Here is a 27,945-nt window from a genome sequence, read left to right on the forward strand (position 1 = left end):
TTCAGCATTTGAACCTATAACACATATGCTGGATTTATCTTGTAACCATTAATGTCTTAAGATAATTAATTGAACTGCATGTATGATGCGTTGGTAATCACTTAGTAAACGTATGTATCAATGCAAGTTGTGACATCTGCACACCATTTTCCACCATCACGTGATATGAAAAAAAAAAAAATGAAACCACACCAAATTAACAAAAGACTTGAAGATGACACGTCAAATAAAACATTTATTTCCCAAACGACATGACAGTGAGACATCTGCAAACTACACATTCACCCCCATCAGGTTTACCGGTCTGTTGTTGTATCGCTTTGAAATGTCTGCTTCAATCTGAAAAAAGATTGAACAAAACATGGTTAATATGAGGAAAGCAAATGTTAAGGAATAAACACGTTTAGGTTACATGTATGTAAAGTATATATAAAAAAATTGTAATTCATTATGTTCAAATGAAAAAAGTGTTATTATCACTTAAAGTGATAGCTAATGAACCAGATTAAGATAAATTAAGAAAGAAACTATAAAGGTCATTTACCAGTTTCTGAAGCTCACGGGTGGTTTTTGCAAGCAGGTCGATACGGGGTTCCAGCTTGGCCTGTTCTTCTAGAGCTTTCTGCCTATTGTCCGCCATCGTGGCGCGTTTCAGAACCAAAATGTCCGCCTGCTTCAGCTTCTGCCTCAGTGTCTCGGACACACGCTCAACATACCTGGATAAAAAACGCAGAATCCCACTGAATACACAGAGTTACACCTTGGAAAAACAGCATAAAAAGAGGTTGTTCTTTTGACATTGTAATAATATAGGTGCCTCCCTTCTTCGTATTCATTGAATAACAGACAAGACATTACTTGTTTGTTGTTGAGTGTTGCTATCCATCTATCAAAAAAACGAATGGTAGGACATTGAAGGAGCGGACCTGGGTGACGCAAGAATCATAAAGAGGTGCTGCATCCTGAGGGACGTCAGCCGCCTCAGAAGGTCGGACACCACCGCCTGCAGGTCCTGGATGTGGTCCCGGGTCTGGCCTTGGATGATGGAGGGGGCCAGCTGGAACTGGCTCATGGCGACCACGTCGGCGTTCTCGCCCATCTCGCTCAGCCTCTGCGCCAGGAATGTCTCCAGCTGGGGTAAACACATGCAACACACACACACACACACATGCAACACACACACACACACACACACACACATGCACTCTTGGTCATCATCTGGATATGCATGTGTGAAAGTGTGAAATGAAGTACAAGTACATCAAGACAACCATCATACATTCACAACTGTTGAAACTGGTGGACTATGTATTCAGTATTCTATTGAATACCGAATGTGTTCTTTATAACAGGATTCTCAACGGCATTGTTAAATTCAGTATCAATTGTGCAACAGTACGATATACAATATGTTATGGCAATTTAATGACTTTTCCCCCAAAGTGAAAGCTTACACACTATGTAAATACGTGTGTAAGCTATATTCACGAAAACACTGATGTTGACCTCCATCAGTTCATCAATGAACTGGTTCCGTGACTGAGGGTTCTCCAGGATGGTGAGGGCATCCTCTCCTCTTGCCACCCCCTCTGGACCTAGGTAAGAACACAAAAAGAGCCCCAACTATCATACCAAGTAAAGTTTTGTTTGCATTACATAGAATTAATTGAATGTTAAGTACACATATTTCAATTTACCTTAAAATACGAAACAAAAAAGTACTCACAGTCTGTTCCGCCATCTAAAACTTCAATTTCAATTGGAGCTTCTCCACTTTCGCCCCAGTCAATGCCACCTTCATCTTCCTAAATAAAGTGAAGAGATTACATAATATTTCATTATCTCACTGAACAGAGTTTTCTTGAAATATACTTCTTTTTCATTGAAAGAACAGTTTTCGTACCTTTGAGTCAGAGTCCAAACTAATTCCCCAGTCCACTCCATCCTCAGCCGTGATACCGAAATTCACTTCCTGAGTTTCCGTTCCACCGCCAAAGTCACCCCAGTCAATCTATTTTGAGTCATAATGGTCATAGAGATCATTTAAAAACCATGCAGCACATGTTAAAGGTTGGTTAATGTTTGTCTAGATCAGTTTTGTTATTTACTTGCAGTTTTACACTAGGCTACATTCTGCCATTACTTAGGAAGCCACACCCTTCCATCTGCATAATGTTTTTTTTTATTAACAAACAAAACTGTGAGGCCTCTGACTCACCGTTCCCTCTGTGACCGTATCAGCAGGGGCCTCATCCATCACAGGCTTATCCACGACCACAGGAGCGTGGCCAGTCCTCCACTCATAGAATGTTGTATTACCTTTCTTCTGGGCAAACGTAAGTAAAGGCAGGACTGGCTCAGACCTGAGAATGAGCAGATTGGAAAACAAGGGACACACATTTATGTAAAAAAGGAAAGCATTTCAAATTTTTCTTTCTTATTTGTGGATTTTTGTCAAAAGAATCAAATCATTTTCAGTTATGATCTGTTGTGTAACTAAAAATACAAGTCCACAGTAGCTCTTCATGTCCAGCTTCCATTCCCAGTACTAATGAAGTGGGGATTACCTCACTGATTTACTCCTGCCAGGGAAAGAGTTGATAACATCTCTTTTGTACCATTGGAAAATAACCACATACTCACCAATCTGAGACAAAGTTTGTGAAAACAGTATAGAGTTGGATATGCTCTTCCAGCCTGGAAGCATCTCTCCCTGTTTCTTCCAGGACTGTAGGGAGGTCTTTGACCAGAGCTTGAAGCTCCCGAGCCACATTCTCTCCCTGGCAGAGAGTACCAATCCAGCCCGTCAGTGCCATTCACCATCAGCACAGAAAACCACAAATACGGAAAGTAAAACCGTAACGGCGCGCGTGCCATGAGGAGACGCTTGCCTCGGCTTACCATGATGCCGTACTGTTTGCACGCTGCATAGTAGCGTTCCCGCAGATCGGCCGAGGAGCTCTGGCACTCGACCTCCCGCCGGCTGAGGTCCTGCTGCTGCTGCTGGGCCTTGGCCACCTGCTTCCTCAGAGCCGGGCCCTCATAGCTAACACTACGGCTCAGCAGACTGGCCACTTCCGCTAACACACACGCAGAAGGGAGGAACAGTTAATGTAGGTTCACAAACAACACAAAGCTCATGTTCTATGGATGGTTTACGTTGAAGCAGCCCTGGATGCGGGTAGTAATAAGCTAAATGTGTCTATCTAGTTTGTTCCTTACCCAAGTAGGCATTATCTTTCTCGTAAAGGGACAGGATTTCCTGCCAGTCCTGAAAGAATAGAATATTTAGGATTAAAAATGAATCCAGAAATATCCACAGTTCACCTGATATGTTAATCTTAGAAACACTCATGGCACATTCACAGAAAGATGCACTTGTGTTGGAGATGGATATGTGTTCCGACAAGCCATAATATGATGTTATTGGATCACATATTGCTCCCATTCAAAACATTGAGGTAGATTGCAAACCATATGGTTTTCAGAATTCGGGATTTGTAACAGATCTCTGACAATATGCACAAGATCCACATGGATGTCCTTGGCTTACCCAGCATGTTACACTGTGTTTCAACCTACAAAGTTACTAGGTGTGTCAATGTTTTGCTCAACAGAAATGAGAATTCCCCTCACCTTCATCCTTTGAGAAGAATATCTGCCAAAGATGTTCTTGGAGGAAGCCTCTGTTCCCTTCAGTATCTCCACAATCCTCACGCAGTGGAAGTAGTGGATGTCTAGTAATGAAAATAGCAAAATTAGACATCTGCATTGATTGATTGCATTGATCAAAAAAGGGATACAAATAAAAACCCACAGGAGCCAGCAAGTAGATGCTTTATTTCTTCATTTTCTGGCATGTCTTGGATGGCAGTGTTGATCTTCTTTCGAATCTCCATGACTAAACTTTGCCATTTCAGATTGCAATGTCGTCGATCGACTAGCCAGTCTGTGAACAGGGCATGAGAATTACCCATTATTATCACATACAAAAAGTATTGTGAGATATGGGTTTGTGTCATGTTACACTAAATGTTGTGTAGTCTCACCCACAAGCTTGCTGGTTTGTATGTCGATAGGAATATTTTGTATATTCTGTGGGGGGTGGAAGATAAGTAATGAACGTTACAGGAAAAGTAATAAAACATGACGAGGATCAACCCATCAGCGCATCCAAACAGCTTTGGACAACTCGTCCTTTTAAGCTATTATTAACTATTTTTAATAACGCAGAATAAACTTGGATCAAACTTTATCATTTCTGTAATTGTGACAGTTAGCTATCAGGCTACTTGGCAAGTATCCACACTAGAAGATCTTACAATAAAATACAATAAAAATTAATAGGTTTCCATTTACCTCCATATTTTCTTAAGTTGTAGGTAATTCCAATTTTCTACGGGTACATATTTATATGGTTTCACTGGTATATATGTATATTCTCCACAGCTGGTTTAAGCTTCACACTATTTACACGATTTGACACGTTAGACGAACAGAATCCAATAGGAGCAAGGGGTGTTACCCTCTTACCATTGAGTATCCAATGATACGTTACGATGCTGACAGTCTTGTCTCATTGGTCGCTACTAGTTCCTGTTTGACTGTGTTTCAACGATACCTTCCCGCTAGACGGCAGTATTTATTATGTTAAAGTTAATGTACTTATCACAATATCAAAGATTATAATAATAAAAATAATAATAATGATAATATTATTATTTTGTTGTCTTACTATCATCATCGTTGTTATGATGATAATAATAATAATTGTTGTTATTATTATTATTTTTAATATGCCATGCCTTAATGCCAAGTTATTTTAGTTTTTTATTATTTGAACAGAAATGTTAATTTTTTTGTTTCATTATTATTATTATTACAATAAACAACACACATTTAATTTGTTTGTTCTTCAAAGATGTTTCTTCGTCAAATACACATCTAGTCACAGTTCAAGTCCTCAATATGAATTTCTGGCGTTTCTCCATTATTCACTTTTTTTTAAATCCCAGAGGCATTCAGCCATGGAGGAATGCATGTGGAGTTCCAAGTTTTAGTCTGTTTCATCTGTTTCCAAATGTTAAAATAAATTGAAATACTGGTATGCCTTCACTTCAAACGTGTCCCAATTTAAGCTGATTTGATTGTTACCTAAACTTGCAAATAAGGTAGCCACTCAGCCTCGGAGATTTAACCACCCCATGCAAAATATGAGGATCACTTTCTCCCATTCTGATGACCTTTCAGTTTGTGCCTCTGCTCTTTCTTCATGAGATTTATCATATTGCTATTAAAAATAAATACGAGTTGTATTTATACACACACACACACACACACACACACACACACACACACACACACACACACACACACACACACACACACACACACACACACATACACGCACCCCCCCCCCCACACACACACACACACACACACACACACACACACACACACACACACACACACACACACACACACACACACACACACACACAACACCACTCAAAGCTGATAATGTTAGTCTAATAGTATTTAATTTAGAGAGCTGTGTGTCTTGGTCAGGAGGCCTGGATTGTGTGGGGACCTGGGAACCTGAATAGAGCTGGGCTCCTCTCATCACATGGCCTGCGCTGGGCGGGCTCTAGGTGTGTGTTTGAGTAGGGTGTGTGCTGTAGTGAGGCTGTGGCCACAGAAGGGACAATGAGAGTAGAGTGAAACTCAATGAGGACAAAAAAAATATCCAATGAAAGAGATAATGGACCTCTGGCCGATCACTTGAAACTCAGAAATAAAGGGACAACTTCTTAACAAGACTGAAAGAAGAGTATAGTAGAGGTTGTATAATAGGAGTTGAATTACTTCTCAACATGGTGGGCAAGTTTTATGTCTGATCGCATCGTCTTTGGCTATATCTACGCCAGCTCATCATCACCCAGGTGAGAAACAGATCTGATTTAACCCTAAAAGATGATGCACTATATATTACACTGAATTACATTCATCCTCAATATAAACTGTTGTGTGATCTGTGGGTCATGCTGAACAATTCCAAATATATACATGTGTATTATTATACAGTGTTCTGTAAAGACCAAGCACGGTTTTGGAGCAGCAAAATATTACAATGTACACATTCACACACATGACCTTCGTCTGCTCAAACAATGGACACAAATAATGTGCCCTTGATAGACATGTGATAAATATGATACAGTATGTAGACAGTCTGGAAGAGTGGGATTTTTGTTAAATTGTTCAAACATGCGTTTCAAATTAGATTCTTGTGAGACTGAGTCTGGCCTTCAAGTGATATAAAAAAATATCGTACAAACTTACGATAATCACTCAAATAGGTATGATGGCCAACATATTTGAGAAAATGAAGCTAGCAACTTCATGATATTATTATTATTATTACTTTTACAGACTTGAGTTGGGTAATATTCAATAGTCAGAAAACACTATATGGGACACCTATATGACCATTGACCAGCTGGTGGACCATGCTAACACCAAAGCAGTTCTGGTAGGCCTGGCCCCACCATGACGAAACCTGAGAGACTAATAAAGGTAGCTCGGTAACGGGGAACGCACATGGCTAGGTGCCCTTGGACCCTCCTTGTTCCAGCCTGAACCGTCGTACAACGGAGGGGCCGTGCTCACGGTTAGCCATTTCTTTTTCCCAGACACGATCTTTGAGGCTATGTAAGAGTTACTGGGCAAACACATAAAAGAACACATAGTAACTTATTAAGAAGAACTATGGAGGGCCTCATTTATGTCAACACCACTGTTTGTCTCAAAGGTCACGTCCAAGTTAAACACAGTGGGGGTGTTTTCCACGGGCCCCGGAGTGGAGCATGGGCCAGAAGCAAGACTTTTTGGATAAATCCTGTATGAAAGTGAAGTGAAGCTAAAACACAACAAGGAAAAGACAAAACAGCATACACTGGGGCGAGGAACACTGTTAAAAAAAGGTTCCTAGGGTCGGTACACAGCAAAGTACAAAAAATATTAGTGATGTATTTATAATCTAAAATAATAAGAGAAGACAGGAATTACTTGTATATTTGTCCATTGTTAATGAACATGGCTGTGATCAGAATCCAATCAACACAGTCCTGAAAATATTTTATCAGTTGTTTGCCATGCCATATGCAAAAACTGTGCACCAATGGCTGGGAGCTCCAAGTCAGATAACCCTGATAAGTGTTTCTATAAAAGGTCATGTGTATTTGCATTGCATATTCCCATGATACCACTGCCATGCAAAAGGCAGCCCCAATCCAAGCAACATCAATATTGCTTGATGTATCTAAGGCATGAGCGGTATAAATATATTGCTTATTGTTGTAAACTCTTGATAAATTGCTTATATGTAGTCTCATAAAAATTCCTCCTATCTTCTTTGTTCCTGTACACACATTATTCAAACCTTTTTATCTCATAACATCTGTATCCTATGACCTATGTAATGGTCATCATAATAAAATGTGGAATTACAGTGCCACAAGGAAATGATCGTGAGCAAAAACATCTTGAGCAACACACATCTACAGTACACTGACAATACAAAATGCCATGCTGGACAAGGACTTTAACCTCCACCCATTCGCTCTGTGTGCATCTACATCCATAAAGCTTGCGCTTGTTTCAAAGTGACTCAGACAGATGATCCCAAACGCAGCAGAGTAGCTGTTGATTCCTGTTACCACACGGCCGTCTCTGCTGTCACGACATCAGGCATTGTGTGGGTGTGTGTTGGACCAGGCCTCTCCGGGCAACAGGTTGGCGACTCGTCAGGCTGATCGGCCGAGCTCGTATCAGATCACATAGGGGAGACAGGAGATACTCTCCCAACGCTCATTAATTTATCATCTCCCTGCAGGGGGTCAGGTGTCCCTCCTCCCTTAAGTTGCGCTTCCTAATCACTGATATGGGGCGCAGGGATACAGAGGAGAGTATAGTTGGCCATTACTGTAGGTGTCTTGGGGCTAACTGCCCTGCCACTAGCCCTCTCTGAAAGAATTGTACAATTGCTATTAGACATTGCTATTTCCATCACAAGAGGAAGAAACTATTAATAATACATACTATATTTTACAGTTGCTTGATTATTTGAAGTTGTTTTATGCGTAAAATATAGTGTGCTATTAATGATGCATCAAATATGGTTTGATCTATTCTATTTAGCAGATGTTTTCAGCCAAAATGGTTGAAGAGCAGTTAGGAGTTAGGCATCTTGCTCAAGGAATCTCACAGACTAGTAGACTGCAGGCTTTGGGGTTCAAACCCAGAACCCTTCAGCTGGCCGTCGGCCTGACTACCTGACTCTCCTTTTATGTCCAATGAGATCTCAATGTCATATTAATTATGTATTCACATTCGAGAGTACAAAAGTAATATGATATGAGTATATCTAATAATGCTTTTCAACATACTGGTATATGAAAAGGGTATGACACTTGATCTAATTATTATAGTTTGAAGGTATCTGAACATATGACCTTAATGTCTGAATCATAATCTCTCTTTAATAAATCTCTCTCTCTCTCTTGGGTCTCTCTCTCTCTCTCTCTCTCCATGTCCAGCAATCGCCCCCTCAGAGCCCGGTCCCATCGCCCCCAGAGACCAGTCCCATCCCCCCCCCCCCAGAGCCTGATCCCTTCGCCCCCCAGAGCCCGTCCCATCGGCCCCACAGAGCCCGGTCCCATCGGCCCCCTGGTCCCGGTGCCATGGCCGACCCCAGCTGGTGGAAGCTGACCTTCACGCGCAAGAAGAAGTCGGAGGCCAAGGTTCTGTACGAGATCCCCACCGAGCATGACAGCAACACGGGGAAGAAGAGCGAGCAGAGCCCCGGGAGTGGGCTGGCCGCTGGCTCCACGGAGCCCATGGACAGCCAGCTCAGCGCCCGGCTGGAGAAGATCGTGGACAAGTCGGCCACCAAGGGGCGCCACGTCAAGGTGTCCCACTCGGGCCGCTTCAAGGAGAAGAAGAAGGTTCGCTCCACGCTGGCAGAGAACCCAAACCTTTTCCCTGAGCACAGCCTGGGCAGTGAGAACCAGAAGAACATCAAACACACTGAGAAGTAGTGCTCCTGCCCACACTCACACACACACACACACACACACACACACACACACACACAGGCAGAGACACAAACACAGAGGCAGAGACACAAACATGCACACACAGAGGCAGACACACACACACACACACACACACACACACACACACACATGGGCAGACAAACACCAATATGGAGACATGCATGAGGCATGCATATGTGCGTGTTGCACACTTGACATATCTACAATGTCCCTGGTCATAAAAGAAAAGAAGGATCACAGAGAGAGATGGCTGACTAGTTGACGAGCACAAAGCCAGAGGAACCTGGGGGCCATGAATACCCAGAACACACACTGTTTCTGCACCACACCCTGCAGGGAGTGCAGCGGCTGGAGTCCCACCCACACCTCTGCAAACAAGTGACCAGCACTCACAAGCATAAAGACGCTCAGCAGAGAGAATGAAAGTGGTGTGCTGTAAAACAGATGGTTTTCCTATTCAAAGGTTTATTGAGGTGTACTGCACGTGATATGTTGAAATGAACGTCCCTCGAGACATTTAGGTGGCAACATTTTTTTTTTTTATGTAATGAAATTATCTTTGTACCTTTGTATGATTTGAAAAAAATATGATTCAATAATATATAGATTTAAGATAAGATGTACTTTATTAATTTATAATATATATATCAATTGTTATTTAATTAATGTCCATCAAAGGTGGACATTGGGGAAAACCAAACCAAATTTGTAACAACATTTTTGAAAAATAAATATACTGTACATATTCTACTGGTATCATCAGATCTAATAAAATGTCTATATTCTAAAAACGCTTGATTAAGATGTGGTATGAATTTGCCATTTAGATTAATGTAGCATCACTCAAGGATTGGAGTGATGTAAAATTGCAACCTTCTGTGTCGCATGGTGTAAAGGGGCTCAGCGTGTGAATGATTCCAGTATCATGGCTGATTACTGTATCCGAGATGTTTGTTGTGTGGCAGGTTGTGTTGCCATGGCGATGGTAACCGGAGATCAATATTGGATAGATAATTGGTTTCCAGTAATCCAGGTTTTACAAATTACAGCTGATGATAATTAGTAAATAGAATTCAACATGGTTATAGATAAGTATGCTATTATTATTATTATGGTAACAGTTCTAATGTATATATTCAAACAAAGTATTCCCAATTACTTTTGTACCTTTGCTTGGAAAAGGTTTCACATGAATTATCACACTGCTGACATCTGCTGGCCAAGAACACAATTTTTCTGGTAAATACATTTTTTTATTCAAAAAGTAAACATTTGAGTCAATCTCATCTTATTCTCAAATAACACTACATTTGTAGCATACATGAAAACAAACTTGGCACAATTGACATTAACAGCGCTTTCAAGAGCTTCTAATACAGCAACATTTAAAGACAAATTGTACAGTTACGAACATCTACTTTTGATACCAAAGAAGTAAATCCTTTACAGAGGTAGTGTCATTGCTTACGGTTACTATGTGACTTATTATCAGACTTTGCTCTGCTGAGTCATTCAAAGGGGCACAATCATATGAAGACATTCCCTCAAATGCGTTAGGACAATTAGCGGGACCTTTGTATCACAGTTTAAAACAAATACCTATCTTCTTACAGAATGCTGACCTCAAGTTACCGATAACACACGATGATGCTAACAGGCTACTCAAATGAATCCGTATTTCGACTCAAGTCAACTGAGGATCTGTTTTAACCAACGGTATGAGTAGAACCAGAGGTCCCAGGGGCTCTCTCCCCGGTCGCTTCCCCATGCAGAGTGTCTCCCCTCAGGGGGACAGCCGCTGGTACACCCAGCCTCCCTCTGCCTGGTGCTGAAAGCCCTCCACGGAGGCCTCTCCGTTCTGGGGCTTGGTGAAGACGATGCGGTCATGGAGCCTGTTGGTCTGACCCTGCCAGAACTCAATCATCCTGGGCTTCACCATGTAGCCGCCCCTGTCAGGGAAACACAGCAACAGGAACAGTGTAGGTGAATGTCAACAGAGATAAAATTAGGGAAAAAAAAGGAGATTAAAAACATAAACATATGGAAAGAAACCTCAACATGTACAGATTTTGATTAGAGTCTCAGATTTGGTTGAATAACTGACAATATAATGATAAATGTACTTTTTGTAAATGTATATTAATTAGGGAGGGAAACTTACCAATAATCTGGCATTGGCACCTCTGTGTCTTTATACCTTTCTTCTAGTTCAGCATTCTTCTGTCTTAGGAACTGCAAGACAAAATAAACACAGGTTTTCCTCTAAACCCAACAACATACAACCACATTTCAGGCTATCCTACTCAGTCATTCCAGGGTTTTAGACACCGGGGAGATGAATGCAGAGTCAGGGCTCGCACGTACGTCTCTGTTGGGGACCGGGGTGCTCTGCCTGCTCACGACCGCTCCGATCTGGCTGCTCTTGGGTCGGGAGTGGAAGTAGTCACACGAGCTCTGGAACGGGATACGCTCTACCTCGCCCTCGATACGAATCTGGCCAGTGAGAGTGAGAAAAAAAAAATCAGCCAAGGGTTTCAATAATATCTACTATAGTTCATTGATACATTACATCATTGGGACTGGTCAAAGTCGATTAAGGAGTGTGAGAAGTTAAGATACCTGTCGGTTGAGTGGCTCCCAGTAGAAGACCAGGCAGGCATGCGGGTTGCTTTCCTGCAGACAATCAGACAGATTAAATATCGTTTGAGGAGGGAATTATCTTCCCAAATTATAAAAAAAAGCTTACCAATTCTCCGCCTTTCCGACTCTCGTAGTTGGAGAAGAAGCGGAAGCCCTCGTCGCTGAAGCCTTTCAGCAGCACCATGCGAGCTGATGGAAGTCCATCTCTGCAGAGACAAACAATGCTTCAGGTCAGATTCCTGAAGACACACAAAGATAAGACGTTATGAAAGTTGTTCTTGGGTTAGTCACTGACTTTGTTGCAGTAGCGATGCACATCGCATTTGCCTCTCCAATCTCTGGGCACCTTGTGGCTTTGTCAAACCAGTCCCCAAACTGTTTAATGGGGTCCAAGTAGGCAAGTTGACTTTCCTCAAAGCACTGAATAAGCACAAATGAAAGAATTAATTAAATCCATAGGGATGCGCGCGCGCGCACGCACGCACGCACGCACGCACGCACGCACACACACACACACACACACACACACACACACACACACACACACACACACACACACACACACACACACACACACACACACACACACACACACACACACACACACACACACACACACACACACACACACACACACACACAGCCTATTTAACATAGGTCGAGGAAGTAAATGGCCATGGCGTTCAGCTTTGAAGGTTAGATCTGCCCTCCTTCTATTGTGACGTTAGATTTCAGCCCACTACATGTAGTGTTCAAGACTCTGCAGCACAGACTTAATTTATTCTTCGAGGTGACATTGGTGCAAAATTAAAAGAAATAGCTCATACGAGTGCAGGTGTGTGCAGTCATCTACTTACTTCTTCGTCTCCCTTGTATTTTTTCCTCATGTTACTAAGATCCATGGTTGTACACAAAGTCTGACGAGATGTCGTTTGACCAAACACTTTCGCGGGCTGTAAATGCTTACCAAACAAGCATATTCTGCCCAATGCTGATCTACTGAGTATGCGCGTCATTCTCCAGTCACACCACAGTGCACGCTGAAACCTAAACGGATGTTCACGTAACGGTCACGTGCTCGCGACCGTACTGTGTGGAGGTTTGTAGGAATTGCAATTATGTATATGCTTTTAGAACTATATAGATAGAGATATATCTATCTATCTATATCTATATATATATATATATATATCTATATATATATATATATAGATATATATATATATATATATATATATATATAAATCTATCTATCTATCTATATATATATATAATAAATATTTATATAAATATAAATTTATAAATTTATATAAATACTTTTTTATATATTATATTATTCTTTTTAGAATATATATATATATGTACAGGTCTAGAGTAGGCCTGAAATCAAAGAAAGAAAAGATCGTTTACAGTCAACGTTGTGAAAGTATAAAACGATGAGACACCGATGAATAAAACAACAAACAAACATCGATGACGGCTGCGCGGTCTTGAATGACGCTTTACGTAAAACATGGCGGCGACCTTGTGTGGAAAGCTATTAGCGAAATCAGGTAAATCAGTTAGATTAAAACATTGAATGGCTGTAATTAATTGTCTTCAATGTATTTGTGTGAAACGCCCTTCTGTTGATATGCTGTATGATGTTGGTCAGACGATTTAAACCCTTTCCGTTGCTCCAATGTCCTAGTACTTTTAGCTTCAGAATTGTATTCTGGCATGATCGTAATGTAATCATAAACCCATATTAACGTATCCTTCCAATATTGGTAAAATAATATATATATCGTTTCATTGCCACTCAAAATGCATCCGTTTATGGTTTGACCTGAATGCAAGTTATTAATTTTTTTGGAAGCTGAAAAATTCTGGCCAAACCATTGGCAATATCATGGTGTTCTATCCCTTGTAGTTTCAGACTCTTCTGGTTTCTTGGTAACTTTGGTCGCTAATTATTCAAAGTATAATTCAGCTAGGGCTGACTACCGCCTATATTTTGTAAGGTGCTTTAGTGTAATATCATGCAAACACGCATGATGCAGAACCACAAACTAGCTTTCATCCCAATGTAAACCTGTTGTTACTCTACCCTGTGTTTCTTAACTCTAGGATGGCTGCCTCTGGCGCAGTGTGTCCATGTTCGGCACATGTCCAAATCAGTGACCCGCCACCGGAGGCCCATGCACATTATAAAACAGAAGCTAATGGCCGTTACAGAATACATTCCTCCTAAACGGCTGGCAGCAGGCGCTTATCCATCCAAAAACATAAAGGTGGAAGTGGTGAGTAACCAAGCCAGTTGGACTGAGGTTAATCATATCGTGGACTATCTATTTGGACTATACCGTCTATAATGTCTCTGCCATGGCTGCGAATCACAACATCCCTTGTGTCAACATTGTTGTCACAGTTGTCAGCCTCAAACAAAATAAAGTTTTTTGGTTGTTTTACTTCAGAGCTCTGTACTATTTATCTTTATTTAGGTCTGTCATTAACAAGCAATGGTTACACTTTTTAAAAGAATTACCGCTAAGTCTGTGGAACTGATAGTTCTGTGCTGAACATGCAAATACTAGGTTTTTTTTTTTTCACATTTTACCTAGAGGAGTACTGTGCGGTTTACTTACTTTAGTTACTTACTTACTTTACGTTCTTTACTTACTACTTTCCAGATAGGCTTTGATTGAAACTTTTAAGGTTTTACATGATTTATGATCTGAATTCCCAATCACTCCTACCATCAGGAAAGCGGTCTGGTGTTGCTCTTGAAGAAGGAAGTGAAGAAGGTTTTCCAGGACTGCAAGATGATTGCGGTGGTCCAGAACAATGCCAGCAACTCTGAGGACATGTTGACCCTGAGGCACCGGCTTCACAAGCACAACCTCACCGTCAAGTTCTTCCCAAATCAGGTAGAGACTTTCCACCCGCCTCAAGGTTCACCTCTGCAGATGGTTACTTGGAGAGAAGCACCCAAATGAAAGTGCTAGATAGCCAACCAATACCAGGCACATATAATAAGGCATTCTTTTAAAGAATCTGGCTGATAACCGAAAGCCGCGTTGACAGTGGGAGCTGCTTTTCACTCGTTGATTGTGTCATTTTGTACCCCCTGATTTTGAAAAAACAGGGTGTGATTCATGCGGGTTCCTTTCTTTCAAATCCTGACAGAAATATATAATTATTTCCTACAAGCACAAATACCAGATAGACGCATTTGATTGTTTGGCTCCATGTCAAAGTGACACGGCTGACATCTCAACAATATTTAATAGCTAATCTTCGAACCGTTTACATCGTTTTAAAACCTCTGTTCAAAGACACACATGGAGAGTTCCAGAGCTGGTTGTGCATATTTTGATCTGAGATATTCTCAATGTTTCAGGTTATGCGGTCATTCCTGAAGGACAGCGAGTTCTGCAACATGGCTCCTCTGTTCATTGGGTCAACAGTGCTGATTGTCAGTAAACAGGGCAAGGTGAAGGAGATGCTGTCCACTCTGAGGGGCAGCCCACAGATGGTTCTGCTGGGTAGGTACCTCAGGCTTGCTGGGTGGATGGGTGGGTGGATCTAATTGTGTGAATTTGGCACAATTTGGATGAAGACCCATATCATCAGTCAGACTTTAGTTCCAGGGCAACAAAATGTCCAAACAAACCATTGTGTATTTCTATCAAGTCGGCTTCTGTGCAACATTTATTCAAACAAAATGTTCTACTTGAAATATGCAAACTTCTAAGTTACCATTGGTGGTAGACTAGTCAGAATTTCACACAGGCATGTTTTGGGTAAAAAAAAACGCTCGCTGTACTTGGCACTAAACATTATTTCATTGGCATATACTGTATTACAGCTATGGATTAAAAGTGATGCGAGTGTTGGTACGATATCCATGAGGGATATCTCCACCGCTAATCCTTTCCTCCACCTCCTCCCTGACCAACAGGCGCCTGCATCGACAACACCCTGCTGAGCGTGCAGGGCGTGCAGCACTACTCCAAGCTGCCCTCGGTTAGTGTTGTGCAGGGGGAGCTGGTCAGCGGCTTGACCCTGCTGTCCTCCCGCACGGCCGCCCTGCTGCAGCACCACCCAGCCCGCCTTTCGGCACTGCTCCAGCAGCACGTCAGCCAGCATGGGGTGCCCGCCGAGGAGCCACGCCCCCAGCAGGGAGAGGGAGCAGCGGCGTAGTCCTAGAGGCTCGTCGGCCCATGGGACGACTGTGGGCTTCCGCCACGCTGTGGAGATGATCTGGTCCAAGATGGAAGGCTCACTGTGACAGGACTTGGTCTGGTGCGTCTTAAGTCATCCGCACACCGACGTTCTTTGAGGGTTTTATAGACTCACAGAGGGACTTGTTGAGAAGAATACACTTCTTCTATCAAGCTTTAAAATGTCTAGAGTGGTTTTGTGGCACTCCAACCCCACTGAAGACATTGGTGTGCACGTCCTCATGAACATTATGGCTTCTTAAATGTTGTTGAAATGTATCTTTTTCGTTTGATTCTCATGTGGTGTTTTATTTAATGAAATTAAAACCATGAGCAAAAAAACACCTGTTTTAGTGTTGCACTACAAATAATACAAAATGGGTTGACCTTGCCTCTTTTTGTGGTTTAACATATTAATGAATGTAAGCAAAAGAAGAATCGCAAGGTCTTAAACTAGTCCAGCCATAAGTTTTACAATGATGTCTGCTTCTGAGACAGGGATACGTTTTTGGACACACATATTATGTTATGGCATGGTGTGTGTGTGTGGATGGGCCGAGCCCTGTCAGGCAAGCAGTTGATTTTGATGTTCCCACCCGAGAGAGGGTTAAGCATTTCGGCCATTTGTATATAATGCCATAGGATGTGTGGAGCTCAGTCTGTTTAATGACTCATTATTATGGGATGTCTGATAGAGGGATAAGCTTCTCGGAGCAGGGCTTGTAGCCAATTCCGAGGGCTGTCCACTGACCCTGGTCGTTCACACGGAACACTGGTCACCACCACGAGGTGGCGCTAAAGCTACCCATCCAGGCACGTTTTTTATTTTATTTTTTTATTGCAAATTCATTCATTTACAAAATCGTTGGCACAAAATGACAATGACACCTCTCCGTTTACATACAAGGCACAAAAAATAAAAGGATGACTTAAATTATATAAAAAAAAATGGGACAGATTATTAAAATAGACAAATATAATAAAATAAATAAAGTAATAAATGATAAACAAACTGCTAGGGGTTTTCAAATACATTTTTCTCATAAGCTGCAAGAAGTGCTTTTGCATGTTTACTTTTCATTTGTTTTAAGGAACTCAAATGATTGGCAACCAGGTCCCGCTTAAACACAGAGAAAAGTGGCTTGGTTCTCCTCCACTTGCTGGCATGGATAAAATTAACAATGAACAAATCACTCTCATTGTCCTTAAAGGTCCCATGACATGCCACCAGGTGTGGTGTGATTAGACATTACAAGCCGTTTTGGAAATCTGCCCGTTAAGACATCACAGGTGTGCGTGTCCACCTTGATGTGTGACGGATAGATGAGCAACGTTTGCTACGGTCAACTAGGTAGGCTGATAGACAGATCTATCCAGCACACATCTAGGTGGACACGCCCACTTTCTGCCCCTTAGGATGTCAGAAGGGGCAGATTTCCAAAACGGCTTGTAATGGTTAATCACATAGCTGGTGGCATGTCATGGGACCTTTAATATTACACCCAAAAATATTGTTTCCTCTTGTGAGAGGAGCTAGTTGTATACTGGTTGAGAGCCAGTCCTGTAAATCAGACCACTTAGTGAGTGGTCTGTGGGGTGGTCTAATCCACCTTCTCCCTTCTCTTGCCCTGTTGCAAAGCTTCCGAATAAATGTCTGATCCATTTTATGATCTGACAAATTATACTATTATACTATTATATATTAATAATATAGGGATTATCAATAGGAATTGATAATCCCTATATTATTATTGTTGCACTGTATATTGCAGTTTGTATGGTTAAACCTATAAATCTATGTCTACCCACCTCGAGTGGAGTGGGTGCACATACACTTTAACAATATAAACACTGTAAAAATGAGGAAGGTTAGATTCAAGAAGAGCACTTAACTATTATTTAGATTGGTACAGAGTCAAAGTATTGGCCAGCAGTTAGCAGGGGTCGGCCTCCTAGTGTCGATGTATCCCTGAGCAAGACACTTAACCCTAACTGCTCCTGACAAGCTGGCTGTCGTGCATTTCATGGGTGACTCCGCCGTCGGTGTGTGTTAACCGTTGTAAGTCGCTTTGGATAAAAGTGTCTGCTAAAATGCCCTAAATGTAAATAAGTACAAATAAAAAATTTGTAAAAAACCTACCACATGTCGATTTTATTTACAACAATTAACAATTAGTCAATGAACACAACTGTTTACTTACTTACTTACTTAACTGAAATTACTAACCAAAAACTAACAGTGCCCTAAAATGAAAAGACACAATCCTAAACGGTGATAAGAGTGAATACAGGCTGGAGTGTCTGTGGACAAGAATGAGTTTTTGATTCATCCAAATAAAGTAATATTAATACATATTATGTTATAACTATAACCTGACTGCAGTTTTTGTGCCAGATGTGAATAATCAAATCAATAAAACGCACACATAGCCTCCTGAAACTATTCTGATTTCCACGTTCTGTTTCTCTCGCAGGGCTGGCCTCGAGGCGAGCATTTTATAGCCTTGAATATCTGGATGGTCTCTAGAGACCAACAAGCGTATCCTCGCTCTCCTCGGTGTACTCTCAGGAGCCCCGAGTAGGACAGGGGATATTACGACCAAAAGGGGGCGTGCCTCTGTGAAATGTCGCGAGATAGCTGGGAGATGTCACACTTTAAAATTCGGTGGTGTACGACTCGACAAATGAAGATGGCTGCACACGTACTTGATGGTAAGTTGAGATGGCTTTGTATATGTGCCGTGTTTTCAAGGATGAGGCTTTAGTTGCGTTAACTGTTTATTCAAATAAGATAGAAAGCACCGTCTGGCAAGCGGCATAATACATACTGTAGTATGTATTATACATACTGTAGTATGTATTATGCGGCATTCCAGATGCATCGTACACCACACGGCCGAGTTGCTCATACGCGCGAACGTGACGTAATTTGCTGGCTTGTAGCACTTAAACACAAACAGTGTTCCGGTTTTTCTTTGTTGGCATCGCTACACGACGAGTCAGGGAAGAAAAGTCATTGGGTAGTCATTGTTATTGTTAGCTACATTAGCCTCTTTAGTAAACCAGCTCAAACAAAACTTTACATAGTATTGCACGCACAGCAACACCGTGCAATGCATCAATTGGTGACCGGACTAAAGCAGCAATGCAAGTGTGTAAGAGCATTTAAAATCGACATTTAAACGACCAACGTGGTACAAAGAACGACGTTGGTGGCCTGTAAACATCTCATTACGGGTGCAGCCATCTTTGTTTGTCGAGTCGTAAGGCGGTGCTATCCATTTGTATGGTACGCCCGCCCGTACACGACTTGTGTTTTTCGTAGGCGGAATCCGGAAGAAGTCCCGCCTCAAGCGCTAGGATTGGACAGGCAGCCTGTCAGGCAAACTCGCACGCTGACTCCTAACCCTACCCCTAATCCTACCCCTACCCCTATAAGAGAAATGTGTTTGACTAATGTTAGTTTAATATACATCACAATTTAAGTTACCTACCCTGCGGTCACGTCACGGATTTTAGCCTTTTTGGATTGGATCAAGGATTTAAACTAACGTGATTGGATAATCTACGGCTATCCCCTCATTAATATTCATGATTCTTCCGGATTCCGCCTACGAAAAAACCGCCCGTACGTGATATTTTAATCGTAATAATCGTGTTTCGATTAGTCCTAGCTGTTTGCGGGAGGTTAGGGTTAGGCAGGGCCGGTCCGAGGCATAAGGGACCTAAGCCAATATTGTGAGGTTATTTTTATTTTTTTAATTCATATTGAGGCATGTATCATTTAGGGGCGGTGACGGCATTGATGACATATGAAGCCTCGTTGGCTCAGGAGGTGGTTCGAAATGTGGGCGCGACTAACACTATCACTAACACATAAGTTAATATAATAAATATTGGGAGGACCGATGACTCGCTTCTCTACTGGGAGAGGCAGAAGTGCATTTAACCAACCTATATAAGCTTGCAATTGGGTACTTGTGCACCCCAGCCTCATCTGCTCCCTGTGAGAGTGTGCAGGAGAAGTAATTTCCAAGAAGAGGAAGAGGCTAAATCCAAGCACAGTTCTACAAATGTTGTTCTTAAATAAAAACCTATAAAAAGTCATCAGTTGCACAAGCACATATACCACCCTCTTCAATGTTCACAAGCACAATCATCTTCATATCATCTTCATCCATAAGCACTAGTCTTCCCTGTTAAAACACAGTAGCACTTTAAAACAATTGTCCTGTCAATGTCATGTTTGTTAATGTCTTATCAGACATTGATGAAAATGACATATTGAAACACTTTACAGTATTCCACTTATTTCCATGTTCCAAATACACATGCAAATAGAAATGTTATTTATTTGGATCAATACATGAACCATAAATGCAATATATATATATATATATATGAAGGTGAATGTAATTCACCTGTAATTACTCCTGTAGCACTTCTTGACCAGCAGGGGGTTTTGTGTGCAAATGAAGCCTTGAGAAATTATCATCTGCCCATCACTAGCTCTGACAAAACACAAAGGAAGGGCTGAGGCAGCAACTAGCATGCCAGCGGAGATCAGAGAGAGAGAGAGTTGCACAGGTGGACCATTTATAGTTTCATTTGTATAACATTTGTAGTTTCATGCAGACTGTTGCCCTGCAGCCCAATCTATACACAGAGTGAATGAAGTTTATATTATTTTATACTTTTGTATAATATTTACAATTTCAAAAAAATGAATAAATCAATTATTACATTGCTGCTGTCACCAACCAACACCCTGCAAATTGCACTTGCACAGCTGAGTTAAGAAGCATCAAACTGTAGAAATGAGCATACTTCAACAGACATTTACCCCTAAGTACTGTGCTGACATGTTTATTTTTTGTGATTCAGATACCTGCGGGCCAACTGCACCACTGCCGGTGAATGAGGGTTTCACCAAAGAGCAGACCCTCTTCCTCATCCAACTGATCCATCTTGAAATAGAGGGCGAGGGACCTGCAACGTCCCTTGAAGACCTCAACCGGCGGCTGAGGTCTGGGAAAAAGACCAAGAAGGTGCTGTGGAAGGAGAGGGCATTGAAGCTTGCGAGACAGTTTGGGGAGCACTTCCCGCACGAAAAGGTGTCGCGCAAGTGGTTGACACTGATGGAGGGATATAAGAAAGTCAGGGAAAACGCCGCATTGACAGGAAGGGGGCCTGTCCGCTTCCAATTCTACAAGGAGATTGACGAGCTGGTGGTGTGGTGCGACAGTCCCCCCTCGCCAGGGCCAGCGGACGGGGCTGCCTCACCTGGGCCCTCCACCAGCACAGAGCTGTGGGCGCCACTCAGCCGAGCGCCCTCGCCAGTGGAGCCCGCGTGCTCCGTTCCCCCGTTTCCTGCTTCAGTGAAGCAGGAAATCCACCTCCAGAATCCACCTCCAGTTCCAGTCCCCGCCAGACTCTTTAATACCTCGAGGTTGCGAAAGCGGAAGAGGAAGGATGACCTGAGGGACACGAGGGAGGACGACCTCTTGGCCTACCTGGAGAGCTCTGATGGTGCTGCCATGGCTGCGTCGCAGAAGCGGCACGAAGAGTGCCTGACGGAGATGAGGGCGCTGAGGGAGGACCGGAGGAAACTCCTCCAGTTGTTCAGCCGGATGGTGGACAAGATGTGAGGCAGGGCACGACGACAACAAACACTAAACCTTTAGAGAACACTATTCTATTTTACTATTTCAACGTTCTATTTTTTTTAAAGTTAAATTAACCTTTTGTTTTGCACCCTTAATCTCAAAGTGTGTGCTAAATTCAACTGAGTACATCTCTACTAGCCTTCTGTTTTCAGTTTTCCTTTAGTGAAAACAAAATGTGAACTTGAGATCAGAATAGTATCCTGATCCTAAACTATTTACATCTCAGCAAAGTGCTACTAAATTCCACATTAGAGACTAGAACATTTCAACCAGTGGGCCTAATGAATTAACCAGAGATAGTGCATCTCAAAAAAAAATAGAAGAATCAAAGAAAATAAATCCTAAAGCTAAAATTACGAATCAACAAAAGTAACATGATGGGATTTTGATTGCAATCACGTTTTTTTCGGTTTAAAACGGTTTTGTTTTGATCTGTTTGGATCAATTTGCTTACAAACTACATTTCCCATAATGCACTATAATGTATCACGGAAGAAAAAATGTCAGCAACCAGCAGGCGGTCCGACGTCCAAGGTGCAGATAAAAGGATCTTTAGTGGACTTACGTTAATACAATCCTTGTGTTAGATCAGTGTTTACGGTTAACCTCCTATATTGCATAATAAAGAAACGTGTCGGAGTTGCATTGTCACTGGACTGAGCACTTTCTGAAGGTAAACGGCTAAACAACTGGGCTTTAAGTAAACTTTTCTGCATTGTTTTTACATTATTTCGGGAGGTTATTTTCGAAACAATTTACACTTACTTTCCTAGTTACCTGTCGATGGATGTAGTTGTCGTTGTGTTTGACATAAAAATGGGCAAAAATGGGTGTCTCTGATGACCGTCATTTAGTGCTCTAAACTACTTTGAAAATGTAATTGCTGTCTATTTTCAGAAAACTTGAAAAAATGTCAAAGACTCAAGGAGTGGGAGAGCGGCTGCCTGAGGATGTTGGCACTGATGATTGCATGGCTTCATACACGTATACTTACAGTCCAGATTTACTGAAGTACGTATGTCAAAGTTATATCCTCTTCATTACTATGCATTTTTCCAAGATAACATAAAATGTAAGTCTTTTGAAATAACCTCTGTAATTCCATTATAATAGCCAGTTTGTCTTAAATCTAGGGATCAAGTAGCGTTCATAACTGGTGGGGGCTCTGGCATTGGGTTTCGTATAGCAGAGGTGTTCATGAGGTAAGTCGAATGCTAAACTATGTGCGACCTTATGTCAGCGTCCAATGAAACCAACCCATTTACTTGTGTAAATGTTCTGGGTCCTTCATAAATATTCTGCAGTAGTCGCACAGGGTGACTTTATGAAGTCATACTAGTTGACTGTTAACTAATAATTGAAGTTCAACCTGCTTCGTGTTTCCTCCCGTTAGGCATGGCTGTGACACAGTGATTGCCAGCAGGAACCTGGATAAACTAAAAGAGGTGACATACAGTGTACATGACACGATAGTACCGAACTTTAAACTACAGGAAAGCATGTTAGACAACACTGCAAAGTTATTACATAACTTTAAGGTGGGTCTACTAAGGGTGTTGAATGGGTTAAAGGTGTGTGTGTGTGTGTGTGTGTGTGTGTGTGTGTGTGTGTGTGTGTGTGTGTGTGTGTGTGTGTGTGTGTGTGTGTGTGTGTGTGTGTGTGTGTGTGTGTGTGTGTGTGTGTGTGTGTGTGTGTGTGGACTGTGATGCTACGTTTCTGTCCAGGCAGCTAACAAGCTGTCGACTGCTACTGGACGCCGCTGCCTTCCTCTGCATATTGATGTCAGAAAGCCTGAAACCATCACTGCAGCCGTGGAGGAGACTCTGAAAGAACTGGGCCACATCAACATCCTGATCAACAGTACGTCCTCTTATCTATGCATGTGTTTGTCTCTCTCTCCCAGCCTTACCCAAGCACCCTCCTCTCTTCCTATCATGAGTATAATGAGACATGCATCATCACATCTAAACAACGCCAGCATAGTGCACTACTTAATACCCACTACTTAAATAAGTCTACAACTGACACTTATTTCCGCACCATATCCAATGATGCATAGCAGTTTTCTTCGTCATCGCATTCATCCAATACAGATAATCTGGCTTGGGTTCTTTATGCAAAAGAGCTGTCGCAAGGTCTAACACGCTGCTTGTTTATGCAACCAATACACGTGCCGATCGATTTCATGCGCATGCATAGTGTCCGGATTCCTCATGTACTTCTCTAAATAGTGCAGAATGTAGTGTTCACTTTATAGGGAATAGGGATTGAGGCAACATGTGGTTCAATTAGCAGAGCGAAGATGTCAGCCGCATTGTGCCTGGATTTGGTTGCCTCAGTCCCATTGAGTAAATACAATCAGGTGAATGGGCTGGCATTTTTGTCTATTGGCTGGATTAATGCCAACTATTTTAAATGCTTAACATGCAGGACCCTCAATAATCATAGTATTTTCTTTGAATAACTATAATAACTACAGATTTTTGTAATTTTATTACATTGAATGATTTCTTGTAACAATGTGCATGTGACACTTTCTTTATTTGTTGTTGGTTTATTAATTTATTTGTTGCTCTCTCATCAACATTGATATCATGGTCTGCATATATAACAAGTGTGATATATGATATAAAGTCAACTGCTGGTGGGTGAAAGAGCAGCTATATCAGTTGTGGAGTGAATAATTTACTCCTACAGTCTCTCCCTCTTGCATCCTGGCAGTACAGTTATGACGACCATTCTCCACACCTCCACTAGGGGGTGTGATTGAGTTCATTGGGCAGGAGTGTTCCATGAAGGCACCAAAGTCATGTCCGATGTCTTTACTTGCACATCCCGCATGCATGTTACTTTCCGTCTTCATAATGACATGGCCTACACCTCATTGTGTTTAATTTTTTCAAAAAAGATGCTGCTGGCAACTTCCTGTGCCCAGCATCGGCACTCTCCTTCAATGCCTTCAAGACGGTGATGGAGATCGACACCATGGGCACCTTCAATGCCAGCAAAGTGATCTACGAGAAGTGGTTCAAGGTCCGGTAAAAACACATACTTCCTGTCTCAGACAGCAACATTTTCATCTATCTAATATAGTTCATCTGCAAAGGGTGCCATTCATAATGATGATTCAATCTGTAAAAGTTCAAACAAAAAGACAGCGATTTAAAAACACCCACTTTACTTTATCCGTGTTTGTGTTGCTCTGTTAAAACAATATGAATTTATTTTTGGGTCATGTTTCCGAATGTGAAAGATTTGTGCTCTGTGTGCTTTGGGCTTAATGTGGTTTCTCTGAGCAGGATCATGGAGGGAACATCGTGAATATCTCCGCAACTCTGGGCTACCGGGGTCAGAGCCTACAGGTGCATGCCGGCTCTGCCAAGGCAGCCAACGGTAACTCGCCTACACCTGTACTCAGCTACACCTGCACCCCATATCCAATAATTAATAAAATGCAAATATCAGGCCAATATACTGTATATCGGATTTCAGATATATCGTGTATATATATACAACATACTCCCTTACACCTGTACTCACTGTTGTGATCCACAGATGCAATGACCAAACACCTGGCCGTGGAGTGGGGCCCCAGCGGAGTGAGGGTGAATAGCCTGGCCCCGGGGCCCATCTCCGGCACCGAGGGCTTCCGCAGGCTTGGTAAGCATTATTTATTTGTATGCCTGACGTTGTGCGTTCACACCAAACACGACGGGGCGACACGACTCCATACAAAGTCAACGTAGAGACGCGTATCAGGCGACATTTGTCGCTAGAAAAACCTGCGTTCACGAGGGTTTGCAACACTTTTGCTCAAGTTTAAATATTTTAACTTTGCCGCGACATTCGTGTAATGACAGCCAATCAGCATTCACTCCCTGAGTGACGTAACGTCACTCAGGGAGTCAACCGGCCAATCAGCGTTCAACCGGCCAACCGTTCCCTGCAGTCCGAAATGAACCGCAGCGTGGAGGAGAAGAGAGGAGAGTGATTGTTGCTGTTTGCGACTCCCGGAGCTCTATATAATATTATATCATATAATATTAAATGTCTATAAAATATAATATATAATATCACGGCCAAAAGCTGTGTGCGCCTCCGGATGATGTTATGAATAGACTGTTGGGTTAACCGACGTCTCTGGTACTTCAACAACAACTCAACTTCCTCATACACGCGGTACTATATTCGCGTGATAAAACTTCACTTCTTCTACACAAATCACTACAGCGACGGATTATGACTTGTCGTGTGACAAAACTCATGCGACACCGCGACCAGGCGACAAATGTGTCTCTTGGTGTGAACGCAGTTATATTTATTTCTCACCACTGTCCCACAATATGTGTCTCATTAAAGATACAATTAGGGATTCTAAGAAATATGACCTCTAATCATATTGGGAGGAATATACGTATGTAAAGGGAATCTGAAGTTACATTACGTAGGGCGCCCTTTGTGAGACGGCAACTAAGCAACCTCTAAACTTGGTGCATTCACCATAGCGTTCAATGCGGTGTGAGGTCAACTTCACATTCCTTATTATGGCATCCAATCTAAAGCTTTATGACACTACATACTTTGCCTGTGGTTGTAGGAACAGCCCTGTTATTTGCAGGCTCATTGTTCTTGCTGTGCTTGAGGTTCAAGTTTACTTGTAAAAAAAAATAATAATAATCTAATAATACTAACGAATGCAACAGGATTCCTACATTTTTTTGTAGGACCCCTAATTAAAAACAAGATTGAGTGAGATGAGGACATTTCAATGTTGTAAAACTAATCAGGAGATATTCATTCCCTGCCTAAAAAAGCAAACCTTTGTATAACACGCCTATCCACATTTTACTTTACCGGCAGACAACTTTGAGAAATAGACCCCCCCCCCCCCCCCCCCAAAAAAAAAATAAAATGGATAAAAAACCCTTTTGCTGAAAGGTGACACGTTCGCATGCCTTAAATTAATGTCTGCATTCTCAGTGTCCTTATTTAGATGTATTCCTACCTTTTAACAGAACCTTTTGTGGTCACCTTAGGTAGTTCATCTTCCTCCTCTAAAGCTGGCGTTGTTTATGGGGCAATGCAAGGTTACATTTAAGGTCCATGTTTATCTTCGAAATGACATGCTACCACTTGCTCGCAAAGATATACCTTCCCCTGAGATAGGGTTAGCTGAGCTATTAGCTGCTGTAAAGAATTTCCAAAATCTGGTTTATTATAATTTTCTGCTGGCCCTTGCAGGAGGGCCCCAGGGTGCGGCCAGGGGAGTCTTCAGCTCTATACCTCTCCAGCGGGCAGGAAACAAGACGGAGATGGCGCACGGCGTCCTGTTCCTGGCCAGCCGGGTGTCCTCCTACATGACGGGTGCCGCACTGGTGATGGATGGAGGGGCGTGGCTCACCTCAGCCAATGACGTGGCTGCAATGCTGGGTATAGCCTCTAACTCTGCTAAACTCTGAACCAGCCCCATCTCCTCCTGGCCCAGGTGTGTAGGAGGAGGCGGGGCTTACAGATTTGTATACTTTTTTTTTTTTTTAAGTGTGTGAGTTCTGTTACTGTGGGGAGACAGGCCGGCCCTAGATGTCAAATTATTTTTTGAATAATCTATCAATTAAATTCAAAATACTACCTATAAGGCCAGGTTGATGGCCGTTCTGTAAATCTCCCGAACTCACAGATCCGGTCCGTACCTGGATATATTTACCTGCTATGAAACGTTTCTGCTCTATTTAAGCCATTAAAATGACGTCAAGATTTTTCTTTTATTTTCAGGCCATTGGTCGCTTGAAGCTAAGAGAGACAAGTGATGAAACCAGAGACTACCTGAACCGTGTTGTTGGTTTCTTCGGTTGTTGCTAACATGCTAATCTGTTTTGGGGTAGAAGGCTGGAGTGTTGGGAATAATATCTCACAAATGGACCAATAAAGTTAATCTACTGCAATAATAAATATTATGTTATTACCTGTTTACCTGTGGCTACAGTTTTGTTACAGTATCATAAATGATGTATTACTCCACTTAGTGTGTATTGGCTGTTTCAAGTTGTTCACATGCACATTAATAGAACAATTAGCTTATGGCAATGTACTGCTTGCTAGCCAGACTTTCTCAACAGTGATCGATTATTTTTAAGGAAATCTGTCGTTTTTAAATCAGTGTGATACATAAATTAAATTGATCCGTAACTCCCTGGTGTGACAGATGAGGGCGCTAGAGCACAACCTTCATTGGGATTGTGACACGTTACCCTATTGTTTTCAGTTGTGTGTAACATTATCCGTTATAGATTTATCATAGTTTTGTAGTCAAACTGCTTG

At 42.0% G+C, this 27,945-nt stretch overlaps 5 protein-coding genes across 7 annotated transcripts; 3 read left to right on the forward strand and 2 right to left on the reverse strand.

Annotated features, from left to right (window-relative positions):
• Positions 1-217: 217 nt before the first annotated feature.
• Positions 218-4,491, reverse strand: cdk5rap3 (CDK5 regulatory subunit associated protein 3). The gene is made up of 14 exons (XM_084485989.1): positions 4,360-4,491; positions 4,050-4,095; positions 3,818-3,949; positions 3,637-3,737; positions 3,223-3,271; positions 2,902-3,080; positions 2,644-2,780; positions 2,219-2,363; positions 1,904-2,011; positions 1,727-1,805; positions 1,507-1,595; positions 927-1,132; positions 545-716; positions 218-339 (listed from the first exon to the last, which is right to left on the reverse strand). The coding sequence occupies exons 1-14, from the start codon at positions 4,363-4,365 to the stop codon at positions 274-276; spliced, it is 1,515 nt and encodes a 504-aa protein (XP_084342115.1). The 5' UTR covers positions 4,366-4,491; the 3' UTR covers positions 218-273.
• A 4,201-nt stretch (positions 4,492-8,692) lies between these two features.
• Positions 8,693-9,907, forward strand: prr15lb (proline rich 15 like b). The gene has a single exon (XM_084485268.1). The coding sequence runs from the start codon at positions 8,742-8,744 to the stop codon at positions 9,096-9,098; it is 357 nt and encodes a 118-aa protein (XP_084341394.1). The 5' UTR covers positions 8,693-8,741; the 3' UTR covers positions 9,099-9,907.
• Positions 9,908-10,373: 466 nt separating this feature from the next.
• On the reverse strand, positions 10,374-12,772 carry pnpo (pyridoxamine 5'-phosphate oxidase; the record flags this gene model as incomplete). Its single annotated transcript, XM_084486055.1, has 7 exons — positions 10,374-11,065; positions 11,278-11,348; positions 11,481-11,609; positions 11,736-11,789; positions 11,863-11,962; positions 12,052-12,176; positions 12,614-12,772. The coding sequence occupies 7 exons, from the start codon at positions 12,770-12,772 to the stop codon at positions 10,900-10,902; spliced, it is 804 nt and encodes a 267-aa protein (XP_084342181.1). The 3' UTR covers positions 10,374-10,899.
• Positions 12,773-13,268: 496 nt separating this feature from the next.
• mrpl10 (mitochondrial ribosomal protein L10) lies at positions 13,269-16,481 on the forward strand. Its single transcript, XM_084485340.1, is given in 6 exon segments — positions 13,269-13,309; positions 13,866-14,038; positions 14,501-14,665; positions 15,139-15,283; positions 15,700-15,884; positions 15,886-16,481. Coding segments are annotated over 6 exon segments (852 nt in total). The 5' UTR covers position 13,269; the 3' UTR covers positions 16,030-16,481.
• A 2,164-nt stretch (positions 16,482-18,645) lies between these two features.
• Positions 18,646-27,595, forward strand: decr2 (2,4-dienoyl CoA reductase 2, peroxisomal; the record flags this gene model as incomplete). 3 transcript variants are annotated; one of them, XM_084485271.1, is made up of 11 exons in its annotated part: positions 18,646-18,673; positions 20,846-21,605; positions 22,525-22,638; positions 22,761-22,829; positions 23,021-23,072; positions 23,352-23,487; positions 24,536-24,660; positions 24,927-25,020; positions 25,183-25,287; positions 26,869-27,057; positions 27,400-27,595. In XM_084485271.1, the coding sequence occupies 11 exons, from the start codon at positions 18,646-18,648 to the stop codon at positions 27,432-27,434; spliced, it is 1,707 nt and encodes a 568-aa protein (XP_084341397.1). In that variant the 3' UTR covers positions 27,435-27,595. The 3 variants fall into 3 exon arrangements, with proteins under 3 accessions (XP_084341397.1, XP_084341395.1, XP_084341396.1); XM_084485269.1 differs by lacking the exons at positions 18,646-18,673; positions 20,846-21,605 and adding an exon at positions 22,116-22,300; XM_084485270.1 differs by lacking the exons at positions 18,646-18,673; positions 20,846-21,605 and adding an exon at positions 22,117-22,300 and having other exon boundaries at positions 26,869-27,112.
• Positions 27,596-27,945: the final 350 nt, after the last annotated feature.

Source organism: Micromesistius poutassou, assembly GCF_964030765.1.
Source record: "Micromesistius poutassou genome assembly, chromosome: 21".
Taxonomy (NCBI): Eukaryota; Metazoa; Chordata; class Actinopteri; order Gadiformes; family Gadidae; genus Micromesistius; species Micromesistius poutassou.

What these genes read in the sequence shown, in the direction of transcription:
- cdk5rap3 (XM_084485989.1), bottom strand. An exon ending in GCATCTACTTGCTGGCTCCT is followed by an intron (nt 3,738 to 3,817) that starts GTGGGTTTTTAT and finishes TTTCATTACTAG; the next exon opens with ACATCCACTACTTCCACTGC. An exon ending in ATGATTCTTGCGTCACCCAG is followed by an intron (nt 717 to 926) that starts GTCCGCTCCTTC and finishes TTTTTTATCCAG; the next exon opens with GTATGTTGAGCGTGTGTCCG.
- prr15lb (XM_084485268.1), top strand. Translation starts at nt 8,742, where the DNA reads ATGGCCGACCCCAGCTGGTGGAAGCTGACCTTCACGCGCAAGAAGAAG.